At 36.1% G+C, this 14,250-nt stretch overlaps 1 protein-coding gene across 2 annotated transcripts; it reads right to left on the reverse strand.

Annotated features, from left to right (window-relative positions):
- Positions 1-193: 193 nt before the first annotated feature.
- LOC124155811 (GATOR complex protein NPRL3) lies at positions 194-11,965 on the reverse strand. Of its 2 annotated transcripts, none has more exons than XM_046529936.1 (10): positions 11,881-11,965; positions 11,390-11,775; positions 11,099-11,269; positions 10,843-11,018; positions 10,553-10,742; positions 8,777-9,037; positions 7,237-7,628; positions 4,947-5,034; positions 4,039-4,227; positions 194-1,101 (listed from the first exon to the last, which is right to left on the reverse strand). In XM_046529936.1, the coding sequence occupies exons 2-10, from the start codon at positions 11,609-11,611 to the stop codon at positions 937-939; spliced, it is 1,854 nt and encodes a 617-aa protein (XP_046385892.1). In that variant the 5' UTR covers positions 11,612-11,775; positions 11,881-11,965; the 3' UTR covers positions 194-936. The 2 variants fall into 2 exon arrangements, with proteins under 2 accessions (XP_046385892.1, XP_046385893.1); XM_046529937.1 differs by having other exon boundaries at positions 11,894-11,959.
- Between the last annotated feature and the right edge of the window lie 2,285 nt (positions 11,966-14,250).

Here is a 14,250-nt window from a genome sequence, read left to right on the forward strand (position 1 = left end):
TGCTGCAATGCCGGTGAAACTGTTGTCTGCAGAGACCAATCTACGCGGTGCTAACCCCGAAAACCTCCACCCTGAACCATCATTAATGGATAAACAGCCAAAAATAGAAAATGAAACATAGTAAGATAATGGTTACTTTCGAGATGCAGGAAAATATTTACACTTCATTAAATGTAGTTAATGATGGCAAAAATAATAACTTAAAAATTTATTCAACAATATTTAAAAAATACATCATCTTTTTTCCAAAGCATCATTTGGGATATATATGTATTTAAATCAGTAGCGATGCGTGGAGATGAGAGTCAAAATGAGCCTCAATATTGAACACTCTGCCATATTGATACATGTAGAAGGCAAAATTAATTAGCATTAATCTATAAAATAACATTCTCTTTTAGATTGGCCAAAATATTATGTATCTCCATAATATCAACTTCTCGATTATTTTGCACCTGAAATTCCAATGCACTAAACCAGCCGATTGCTCCAGTGATTATGAAGATATTGACAAAACAAAAGATAAACGTCTGGGAATCATAGAATGCATAAAAAAATAAGCTATTAGTATGGCTAGCCCATACATAATAGAATAAAATTTATTTAAAGCTTTTAAAGTGTGATTGGTGGTTTTTGGGAAATTGAAATTAAGAAGGACGATTTTCAGTGCTAACTATTTACAACTCTCTTCAATTATTGGGAATCAAAATTGAGTAAAAATGGCGATACAAGGCTTTGAATAAGAGATTACTAATTAGAATATTTATATACCAATTATCAAAGCAAATGGCAAATATCTTTTGATGTCCATTGGCGGCAACGTTCTTATTTCCAAAGCAGAGTTATCATCATTGCCTCATTTCCTCCTCCAAACACATTACACTTCTTTCAAAATCACTTGGACAAATATCGACCAGCTTCTAGAGTAGTAGTTCTCTATTCCCCTGAGTGACCATAAAACATTGCCAAAGCAGGATCTTCCATTTCAAAAGTCACAAGCACATCCCTAAACTTATCAATAATTTGTAGTAACTGTGATCTACTCACTTTCTCAACATACATTATCTCTTCTAAATGACTAGTTCCTTTGAAGTGGCCTACCTATGAATACACAAAACAGAGGAAATATGTTAAAAACAGGCACTCACCTACATTCAATGTGCTTATAACTAGATAACTAATAACATTCTTCATAAGCATTTCTAATTTTTTTTTACTTATTGTATTTAAAAAGAACACAGGAAATCTCCTCAGCTAATAAGCCTTGCAGGAAAAATTTCTATGTGCACATGAAATCCTTGTGTATTTTAAACGGCTATTGAATACAAAATACTCTGAAGTCTTTGGAACATGTTAAAATTTGACTAAACATGATACGTATAAAATAACAAAAAAAACCTCTTGCAGTAACAAGTAATAAATCATTGAATTGAAGCACTGAATTGTTGAGGCCTTTACTTTGTAGAATTCCATATTTAATGTTTGGAAGGAAATTTCTTAGCTTTTCTACAAAAACACACACTTTATTGCCGACTAGTTTCGGTTACACTGTACCATTTTCAAGACTAGTGATACACATCAGAATTTGCCGGTATATATACTCTGTGGTCGGGTGATTGGAGGGGAAGGGGAGAGGGGAAGGGGAGAGGGGAGAAGTAAGTGACGGGAATGGTGAAGGAGGGAAGGGATAGGGGAAAAACCAGAGGTAGTTACAAAGAAGAGCGTGGGTTGGCGTCACAAGGATTTTTTGGGGTGTAATAGTGGAATGTCTAGGAGGGGGGAGTGGAAAGGGAAAAGGTGGTCATTAGCAATGGGTTCTTTCCTCTTAACAATTTTTAAGGTAATTTAATACCACGAGAAAGGCTATAAGTATTTTATATAGCAACATTGGTGGCTAAATTATTTAGTTACAAATCTAATTTAGAACCTCGCAAGACATACTCATAATTAAAAAAATATATCTTTTACCTATGTATTGCCGAGAGCAGCAAATTCAATAATTAAAACAATACTCCTATCACGAGACATCAGTTTCTTTCCATAATCAGTACATACTTGGAAGTCTACTCCTGATGCTGATTTTATCCTTATTTGACTAATGAACATCATTACACCTCTTTCAATTATCACCAAACTAATATTGAAAGAGTTAAAGTGTTTAAATTGCTAATGTATTTTTCCTTTTCTTCATTACAAATGGAATTTTATGGAAGCTATGTCCTCAAACTAATAAGAATACAAACAATAAGACATAAGTTTCAGGAAATACGAGCAAAAACTACTTCTTCGCACACTATAGAAGATCTGTTATTACATATGCAGTGAATTAAAAGTAGCTCTAACCATATAAAACGAAATCCCATGAAGTACTTGTGTATCTCAAATAGCTATAGCATACAGAATACCCTTAAGACATTTCTTTTAAGGACATATTTATTCTAATTTTAACTTGATACGTGGTATGTTTTTGAGATGTCCACTGTGTCTACCTTTGCATTACTCTCTTTAGAGACAACATATACCAATAGGCATAAGAGTAAGTCTAAGTATAAGAGTAAATAAAAAAATAACAGAAGCAGAGGGTGTCAATCAAAATAGGATCCTATAACAAAATTATCATCTCTTCAGGTGAATAGTACAAGATGTTTATTGAAATAATAACAATTACAATACACGGTCCCTCTATAGGCCCTCCCATTGCTTTTGGGCGTTGTCAAACTAATGGGAGCTCAACAATAGCTTAGAAAGAGTTCTTGCAATAGGCCACATCTATGGCAAGGCAGTTAAGATGTTTAAGATTTGACCAAACTCAACATTAGAGAACTTGCATTTTTGTAACCACTTCATTTAACTGTTCCCTACTTAAATATGCTTAAAAATAGATACATACCAAAGCTATAGAAAACACCTCAAAATATAGAGAGAGATTTCCACCAAATTGACAACAAAAACTCAAAATAAAAGCAATTAATATAAGGCACTTCCGTAATTTACTAACCAAAATGGCCTGGGTAAAAACTAGTGATGGGTCGATTCCAAAATTTTAACGATTCCGATTCTGACATTTCGATTCCGATTCTACCGATACCAATTCCATCAATTGTGATGCCATAGGCTCCAAGGAAAATATCACTTAATTCCAGGCAACAAGTCAGCAACTTAAAAATGATTACTCTGTGAAAGAATCAGTTGACAAAAGCATCTTTCATATCATCACCTTGTAATTAAAATATAATAGCAAAATTTCAAAACAGAACATACCTGAAAAGTGGTGTTACCTCATAGGTACATATTTCTTTAGAATATTAGCACTCATGTTTCAATTTAAAATAAAAGTATCTCCTTTAATATCTATCTTTTATTGTAAATATCTTATCATTATCAATAATGTCTCACATATTTAATCCCCTTTTACAGATTTTAAATTTTTGCTCAGAAAGCAAAGCATCTTCACTCTGTCAGGACCAAGCCTGTTGCGTTTTACATCACATATTTTTCCTGCCGACCTAAAAAGTCTTTCACTGAACACAGTGGATTGCGGTATGGCAAAAAACTTTTTCCCTGCTACTTTCAGCCTTGGGTAGGAGATGCAGGTCTTCCAGTATTTCCCATGGAAGGAATTTGGTGGTGCATTCATATCTGATAAACAAGCTTCCACTTCACCTCCAACAGTGTTTGCTACCGTGACTTTGGGTACTTTTCCAAATGCATCACTGTGTCTTGACCATATACCTGTCACAGGCTCCCTAGTCTGCATTTGCTCCTCTGGAAGTGGTGTGCCACTTAGAATCTATATGTAATGTGTTGTGTTATTACGATTACGTGGCGTGAAAATTCAAATGACTATTGGAAACACATTCGTATATAAATTTGTGGCTTGAAGTACTACTGGAATCGGAATCGATTTTTCTCCTTGGCAAGTACTCATTTTCGATTCCCGTTCTTGGCCAAGAATCGAGGAATCAAAGAATCGAACCGACCCATCACTAGTAAAAACGCTTAAAAGTGAACATACTAGAATGGTTGAGACAAACTCACCAACTTAGCGAAGAGAGCAAGATCCTCAGGGCATGATGCAGCTGGAACTGCCATTACTGCAGCTCGTTCACTCGGCGAAAGACCTGCTTTTGCGAGTGGTTCCTCTACATCTCTGTCAGCTTTCTCTTCATTGTCTCCTTCTTTTGGATCCACAGAAACATCATTAGTAGACCCGTTTCCATTCAAAACCTTCAATGATAAAAAAGTCATCATAAGAATTAAGTTAACCAAAGAATTAGCTTACCATGATGATATAAAAACAATTAAAATATTTAAGAAACGTTCAATGCATTTCAAAAGACTTGCTGAGGATAAGAATAAGCAAGCTGAAAGTTGATTATCAAGAAATACTGAAAATGACATGAATCAAGTTCTAGAAGAAAAGGATTCTCAGGCAAAAAAAAATGTTCTCTACCTAGACGTCAACATGACCATGTCAACGAAGGCCTCCTACACTCTCACAAAATTATAATTTGGATCAATTTAAATAAATGAACCAAAGGAACTTTAAAAATTTTGGCTTTAAGCCTGGTAAAGGGCACTTGAGAGTAAATACAAAAATATGTACCAATCACTACATTCCACATACAGCTGGGTAAATAGAATGCCTGAAAAGCAGTAGCTCAAATGCTCATTATATCCAAAGGTAAAGGATGAAGCCCCAAAAAGTCCTCCCATATTTTCTTTTACTTTTTATATCACTTCTGTATGAATGGAAAGAGTTAGAAGATGTACACTTATTTAATCCTTAAAGGATTATTCATCATAGCCTTCCCAAAAATATCTATAATAATAAAATGGAGCAGATTATAGTCCAAATATCTGCTGGAATTTTAAATTGAGCTGATGGAAAAATGTAAGCAGAGAAAAGTAGCAAAGCAATTATACGTGACATAATATGAATTTACCTTGGTGGTTACCTCAGCGTTTGGAGGATCATCAGCATCATCACCAATTTGAAACCGTAGTTCACAGTTTGAGGCTCTAGCAGAAGGGCTTTAAAAAAATGACAATTAAAATAAGCACTACTGACAAATAAACTCTCTCCTACTAACTGATGGAGAGCATATCTCAACTCCAAATTCAAGAGAGAGCTCTGTCTTAACACATTCACTGCCGTTTCGGTCATATTGATCGAAGAATGAGTCGCTTTTTTTGGCATCTCATGGCATGCCGTTGGTCACAGTTACTTTGGTGCTACGTACATGATGTGACCGACAAACCACACAAAGCCAAATGCACATGAAAATTCAAATGGAATGAATCAAAGTAATAAAGTGAAAGAAAAAAGATATGGAGAGCACTTTGGCATAATGGGCGATTTCTTAAAAAAATCCGTGGCAGGGAACATGTTAACAGCCCAAAATGCAAATAATCCTAAATTCTAATTACAGTAAAACCTCTTTACATCGCAATGGAGGGGACCAAAGTTTGGGCAATTTGATGTATGGAGGTTCACTATAGAGGGTTTTCAGTGATAGGCACCTTTTTTTCAAATCCATTGGAAATGAAAGGCACTACTGTCTTTAAAACCATTATATTTATGTGTTTAAACAGGCATGCACGCATTAGTGAACATATATTCATTAATTAATAATTACAGAAAGTGAGCACTATCGTATGATTTTTACCATGATTCTAGAGAAAACGATGTGATCTCTTTTAATTCAGCAGTTAATTAAAATGATTGGGATAGTTGGATACCTTTTTTCTTATTTACTATTAGGTATGCTCTCATATGGAACAAAATGGCCATAACTACTGGTCAACATGAAAATTACAGCATATTAAAGGTGTATAAGAAAAAAAATAAGGGTGAAAAATTTATTGCTGAAAATGTCATTCCATGTACATATGTAATTTTGGCTGCATTAATGGTCTCTAGTTGTCTCGGTGCAATGGGTGGAGGTAGTTAGGCTGTCCCAGGGGTATCTCCTTGGTATGATAAGTGGAGGTTCAACAATATATAGAGGTTCACTACAAAGAGGTTTGCCTATATAAATTTACATGTAAATCTGACGGGACCGTACAAGTGGTATGAAGTATGGAGGTTTATGATGTAAAGAGGTTCACTACATAGAGGTTTTACTGTACTTTCCTTGAGGTGAGTCCTTGGCAACACATTTATATTAACATCGACACATAATATAAACATAAAAAAATATGTATGTATCAGAGTTAATCTTGAACAATTGAAGCACCATCCCCAGCAACATATTTTGGATTTTGATTTTCTTATATTTATTTCCCCTCTGATGAGTAAAAAGACAAGGTGTTTAATAGGTACCTAATAACAACAATGAATATTTGCACATAATTAGAGCCTATGTACAGTTAAATTGGCTGGATTGTCAAGCAAAGCTAGTAATACACAGAAGGGTCCAGTTCACAGGCATCTGAGAGGCAGATTTTATTTATATAATCTTGTACCACTGAAAACAGTAACATTGGCCTTTTACATTAGGATTTTTAACTTAACAATCAAACCCACATTAATATATTATAGGGTAGGGAGGGAGAGGAAATTTTGAGGCCACCACCATTTGATTATGTGACAGTTGACAGTTAAAATGTCCGATAATCAGTCTTCTACAGTGGAACTTGGTTATAACGGCATCGGCTGTAACGTCAACTCGGGTTTAACGTCACATTTTATATAAACCAGCCAAAATTGAACATTTTAAGTTGCACAAAAACCCGTTTATATCGTCGACAAATATTGCAACGCTCTGGTATAGCGTCAAAAATTTTGCGATTCTTAGGTTGCAAAAGTGCTTCACTGCTGCACTGCTTCAACACTCAGCGCGCTTCAAGACGTTTGTTGCAAAACGGAGAGAATTTATATTTCTGAGAGGACCGCTCAAAAGAAGATCACAGATTTTTTTTGACAGTAAAGTAAGGTTTTTAATAGGCTATAAAATATTTCATTGTGAATATCATTTTTTATTATACATATTCCAATGTACGAGTACTTTTCAATAAACAGTGTTGTATATAGCCGAACATTTGCGTTTTAACTTTGTCCTTTCACTCAGATTAAAGGCTGCTTTTTTATAACGTCACTCGGATATAACGTTAAAAATCTTCTGGTCCCTTTGATGACGTAATAACCAAGTTCCACTGTATTATAAATCATACCTCATCCATTAAAACTGGCAATTCAAAGAGACAACTTATATCAAAAATCACATTCCCTACCTTAGAGGTTCTTCAGAAGCGACGGGAAGGACTTCACGTTGGGGAGGAACGAAGAACACATATGTGTGCAACTGGATAAGGAAGCGGTTGCGGAGAAGCCAAATCACGGCAGGGATTGTCCTGGCCGCTCGTGGTTGCGTGATTGGCCGAGATGGAGGAGGAAGAGAAGGACTGAGCAGGAAGTTGCCTAGGGTGGTGGGTGGCGTGAAATGAGCCACCGTTGCTAGCAAACCATGTCCATTAAATTGCTCAGAGAAGGACTGAGTGAGACCAGGTACTTTAGAGGGAGCTGTAGGAGCACCGGGAGCTATAGCATACAAATTGCTGCGGCATAGAGGGTAAATTACCATTGCTTTGGCCCAGTACACCATTAGACCTACAAGCTGGTAAACCTATAAAAAAATTTTTAAAAATAAATAAAGATTTGTTTTAATTTTATCTAACAAAGTAACTATATTATAAAATCAACTGATTTGGGCGTTACTTGGTGGAACGAAGAAATATTCACGGTGAAACAAAAACACAGTACTATTCCACAAACTTTATTTTAGCTGTCAACTAGTTTCGACGTTTACACCGTCATTATCAAGACTAACTGGTAATAACTATATTATCATTAACCTCATTAAGCTCCCAACTATGGATGAGAAAGTGAAGATGAAGAATGGAATTAAAAAAAAAACTGATTTTTTTGGTGGAAGAATTAGTTCTGATTATAATTTGGGATGATTCAGCTGCTGATTTGATATTTCGATTGATTAACTTGCACAACTTAACCTGATTTTTCACAAAGTTACAGAATGACAAGAGCTTCAAATTTTGAGTGAGGAACTATTGAAACTATCCATTCCACATTTAAATTTAAAAAAGGTAATCAAGTCAGTAAATAAAATAGCAGTTTAACAGTCTATTTCAAGAGCTTTCATGGCAGAAATCAATGCAATTTTAATTCAGTCACTATCAACAGCATTTGGAACAACAGGCATGGGACATATCCAAGGGAAGATATATGTATATACACGAGGAATTTATTTTTTATTAGGAAGATATACATTTAAAATGAAATGATGAGTGCTAATGCATTAATTATGAGTGCATTTCTACTTAAAGTCAATTGGTAACAGCATATTTAATGCAAACAAAGCCATAATTCCAATGCTAATGATTTTTTGCCTCACCTCTACCAAGACAAAGATTTATTTTCATTTTATGAAATAAAGATCCATTCACCACTGTTTCCAGGTAAGTTATGTATGTAATAATATCTTAAACAATCACTTATCCTCTTTTGAAGGATATGATTATGATTTGAAATCCTAATCAATTCAGGGTTTAAAATATGTCATCAATTAGGGATGGACTTTCAATTCAGAGAGGAAATTATACTACACCTCTAGCCAATAATTCTATACAGGCTTTTTTACAGCAAAACATATGAAACCCTTCTTGGAATTCACCAGTCTATGGTCTTAGAAAAGACTTCTTTTCTAAGACAATAGACTGGTGACTACATAATATAACAGCCTCAAAATATCCTCACCTGTGAAAGTGTAAGGCCAGTATCTGAAGTGAGCCTGAGGAGTGACTTTCTTGGTGAGTGATGAGCCAGCAAGCGAGTAAGAGCTGGAGCAGCTCGAGGAGGAAGCCATCCCTTCAAATCCCCTTTGCCAACTAGAAGAAGAATGGCATGGTATGGCCTCAAGGCACGTAGGCATTTATCAATTGCCTCTGGCTCTACAGGTGGACCACTGCCACCATCTGAGATGCCTCTGTGTACTCTTTGGGGCAAACAGAAGCTTATCTGCAGAAAGAAAACAGAAAAAATTAATATTAGAAATGATAAAAAATTGTCTCTCGGAAATTTAGAAATATGGTGAGATACATGTTTAGAATGACACTACAATGCAAGAAAACCTATGCCACCAATTTGCCATTACTCAGCTGTTTGGCGTATTAATCAATACAGTAGATGGTGGATTTGTAAAAGTTCATTTTAAATGGAATGAAAATAATCTACATAATTAGTAACTCTCTGTGGAATTCCTGTCTTGAAAATTTCAGCATGAAATATGTTTTTTACCTAACTTATTGATGTTTTTGCTCTAAATGGTAGACCGTCAGAATCTACAACTCTTACATTCAACCAAATCTAACACCTTCATTACATTTCAGACTCTCAGCCTTATGAATGACTGCTACTGAGCCATAAATTCATTTCCATTACTTTTTAAGGAAAATGGATGATAGAGTTCCATACACCCATAATTAATGTGTAATTGAAATTATTATGGGCATAATCATGCTTCTCGATTACAGGTGGTATAGCCTAATAATGCAGAAATTTTTGTCATCGATACCTTTCAAGTCATGAGGAAAAGAGAACAGGATCTAAAGGGGATCAAACCATAGAGGTTCCTGCAGAGGTCATTAGTGCTTTAATGCAAACCCAGCAGAAGACATATTAATCAACTGCATTTCCATTTCCCGTAAGCATGCATATTAAATAAATGGTCAATTTCACAGTAATTCGAGGCAGCCAAAGTACTCTTAGGCCCACCATACACGTTCAGTTTGGCCTCAAGGCCTGGACTGTACAGTCCCGAACTGAAGGCAGAACTGACAGTGTGTGGCGATTCCTTGAGGTGGATCGTTGGCCAGACGGCCAGATGGGAATCCAATGAGGTCCGGCCTCAAGGCCAAGCAACCTTGAGGCTGGACCTCATTGTTTTCCCATCCGGCAGACAACCCATACACTATAAATAGGAAATACAAAAACCCTTGCATGGGTTTTGTATTTCCTATTTATAGTTTACATCTTACAGTTTACGTTGCGAAAGTTTGGCTTAGGATTGAGATCATGGATACAGTTTCAATATGCATATGGATAAAAAATAAGCATGAATAGCCATGGTAACCACGATTAATAACTTATGTAATGCCCATCTCAGGGGAGGTGACTGGAGGGCAAGGAAATTAGGGTCTGCATCACACCGCACGGTTTTGACTAGCCTTCAGCTTGATGCTCACTGCCAAAACATGCCAAAGACATTCTTATGCTGCCATGAAGGCCACACAAACTACCACTAGAAAACCAAGATTTTATGTTCCTAGAGAATGACAAGAACACCCAACAGAAAAGAGATTTTTCTATAGATGGAAGGGGGGAGAGTATGCTCAACAGGAATCACAAACACCCAACTTAAACGGGAGTAGTTGTACTTCACCCATCCTTCCTTGGCTATTCTATTGGATACGGTCGATTTTCAACGCATTATTGAAGCATGGTCAAAAGATAAGTCAAACAAGGAACACTCACGTCTATAAAACCATTAACTCGAAGATGCACAAGACCAGTAGATCTTAGATTTTCGTACACCTCTTTCAAGTCCCTTGCAAGACCACTTCTTTGCAGTATCAGCTCATAAGGAGATTCAGGTAGTTCACCTCCAGCCCTCAGAGCACCCTGGCCACCCTCAGGAGGACCCCTCTCCCCTTCAGGGCCAACGCTTGAATAAATAAACAAGTCAATAACAATATTATGCAACAGAAATTCGTCAAAAAACGAAGGACTGAACATCTCTCCAAAGAAAATGACATTAACTTTACCTTTTCCATGAATGCGAATCACATGGTCGACCAGCTACAACTTCATCATGAGCAGTGACCATAGTTCTCGTCTCTTTGCTGAGGTATGCACATCGATTTTCTTCATGGCGTAAGGACATTCCCAATCGCCGGCTCAAAACATGGTAACATTTAACAATGGAATGGCTAGCAGTAGCCTAAAAAAATAATTTTTTACAACGATGTTCAAAATAATAACAAATCGTTATTGAAAAAGCTATAAGAACTGGGTAAGTACCTGGAGTGCAAACACGATATTTATTAATATAATGGAAGGGTTATCTTGATTTCCAGTGCAGCTAGCAGAGTGAAGCAAAGTTGGATGCCCCACAAATCTGACATCATTTACTTTCAGCTCGAACTTTTCATTGCATAGCTCTGGTTTCACAGCAAATAGGGTGGACAAAACCTGATGTTAGGAGCAAGAATTACAATTCCAGATTAACACGATTTTCAAATGTGACCACAAAATTATACGCGCAATATTTGATTGATTCGAGGCAAAATATTTTTATCAAGCAATTAATACCTCATCAGAAAATCCAGTAAGATCACCATTATGAATATTTGAAGTCTGTGGAGGCGGAGTCTGTAACAAGTCTTCAGTCACAGTAAGCGCATAGGGATTTTTCCTCCTACTGTGGAGCCCAATATCTGAGCGAGTATCTGTCACAAAAGGGTAACGGAACAGCAGCCGATCACCTTTACTGTCACTTTTCACTAAAATGATGCTGAGTGGGTTGGTTTCCATCTTCCATTAATCGACTAATATCTTCCCTGGTTCGGCACTCTCCCCAAATTTCAGTTTGATAATTATCGGGTTACAGCGTCATTGTTTATGTCATGATTCACCAGATTTGCACCGCCAATTGCACTTAAAAAGTCTCCAAACAGCCATTGAAAATTCTTCGATTTCTGTCAGAAAACATTCACCTCAATTACACAATTACAAGTGCAGTAAAGCCACATCTCATGAAATAGTAATAAATATATGGAATAGCAATATAAAAAGACACAAACTAATCAGCAAGACCTATCGTGAATAAAAACAGCAAACAAAACTTGCTGGCTTTTCTCAGCTGATTGGACTGAATCGAAATTCGACGGACAAACAATTGAGCCTCGAAAAATCCCGGGCGTCAACGGAAAAGCGGGTAAATCGAATTATTACTTGAGGTCTCGTGAAACTTCTTATTGTCAGTCTGCCGTATCCACTGTTAAAAGAATATCTGAAATAACCCTTAATTCCTTGATACCTCGTAATAGAGAAAATTCAACGTCCAAGTCTTATAAGTTTTCAAACCGCGCTTAACTGAAAAGAAATGTTCAGGAAGTATTCAATCACAAAAAATGCACCATGTAGTATTATTAGGATTGACAGTATCATGTGCAAAAATAATATAGAATAAAAGCTACCCTTGTCTTTTCACTATGGGTAAGGCAAGATGTTCTCATTTTTTAAAGTCATGGGCTCCTTGCACCAGGGCCGGCCTTAGGGCGGGGCGACCACCCCGCGCTTTGGGAGGCCCCGTGTACGTGAAAAAAAAAAATTAAAATATACGATTGTTTTGAAAACGCAATGTCAACTATTACTGTATTGTTAAGTCCGTGCTAGACAAAAAATAATTTTATGAAAAAGGAATAATAATGCTATATAATTAACAATGTAAAAGAAAGTAAGTATACTTTTCTATTATTCTAGATTGTACTCCTAATACCAGCCACAAAGAATAGATGATAATGATACTAAGGTTTCTTAACTTATCAAATGAGGTAGTGAGTGTAATAATAAATTTTACTGTATTATACTATTTTGAACTCAACTGCGTGATGGTATCATAACAGCGTAATTACGAAGTCTGAATTTGGGAGGGGAACACATACTTAGCCAGAGAGTGGTAGGGATTCAAAATGCTCGAGTTTGTAGATGGGGTATAGAGTTTAATATTTTAAGTGAAGGGCCCCGCACTGAAGGTTCGCCCCTAGCCCCGCACCTGCTAGGACCGGCCCTGCCTTGCACCCTGCAGCAAAAAATTCAGCAGCACAAAAATAGCAAAGGTCTATAAAGGTCTTCCCTTTTCCAAACATAACGAGCAATTTTTTCAGAGACTAATCGCCTCGATGGGTGGCATTCTGATAAACAGTTTTGAGATGAGGTGTTTCAAATTCTTTTAATATAAAAAGAATAACATGCACATTACAAATAATAAGCATAATGCTTTTGATTACTCTATCGAAGGAGTTTTCACCAGCAAAACCCAAAACTTATATGATTATTGACCAAATTATTCAAGTCAACAATTCAACCCATACTGTGTCAAGGGTGTAAGCAATTTGGAAGGAGGCTCAACAGAAGAATGATGGAAATAAATTCTATTAACCAAGTGATTGACAAGGAACCACAAAAAGTGAGCAAAAGCCTAAAACACACAGAGCTAATACTTGCCTATTAAGCCACTCAAACTAAGTATTGTTGCCAGTTGAGGACAAAACAAGAAAAAATATCACAAAAATTACTTGGGAATTATAAAAAAGGGTTCTATTACAGCAAACAATATATGCATGGAAGTGAGGACTCAATCTTCTATATTATTTCTACTGTATAGATACCTTTTTCTCAACTTATACGCAACCAAACTCTACAAATGAGGTACTAAAATGCACAGAATTTATCAGAGAACATGCGACGGGATATCTTACTTCCTAAATATTGCTGTTGTTTCCTAAAATCGGTTTTTGAATAATTAAAAAAAAACGGTAAAAAGGTATTCCTGACGTTAACGGCACACAAACTGATACATTTGTTCATTAGCAACATATCTCGCATTCTTTAAATAACTTTTATCAAAATGTGGCTGATTCCACATTCAAGTCTCCTGTTGATACACAAGTATGATTCATCATACTTACGTATCAACAGGAGTAAGTATGTAAGTATGATTCATCATGTGCATTTAACAGAGGATAGTGTAATTACTTCCAATTTTGTTTAAAGAGGTCCTCTGACCTCTTTAAACCAAAATGCACAGAATTTATCAGAGAACATGCAACGGCATATCTTACTTCCTAAATATTGCTATTGTTTCCTAAAATTGGTTTTAAAAAATTTAAAAAAATAATCGATAAAAAAAATAATAATCGATTCCTCATCCCAAGAATACAGTTAACGCCGTCGGATCCCACCATGCCTTTTAATTTGACTCGCAGACAATTTCCCATTAAGGTTTCCTATGCGATGACTATTAACAAGGCTCAGGGTCAGACTTTGCAAAGAGCTGGCTTATTCCTGCCTGACCCTGTATTCTCTCATGGCCAACTTTATGTAGCATTCTCTAGGGTAAGATCTTTCCAAAATATTTTTGTACATATTAAGGAAAACGCTAAACAAGT

This window comes from Ischnura elegans, chromosome 3, assembly GCF_921293095.1.
Source record: "Ischnura elegans chromosome 3, ioIscEleg1.1, whole genome shotgun sequence".
In the NCBI taxonomy this organism is placed as follows: domain Eukaryota; kingdom Metazoa; phylum Arthropoda; class Insecta; order Odonata; family Coenagrionidae; genus Ischnura; species Ischnura elegans.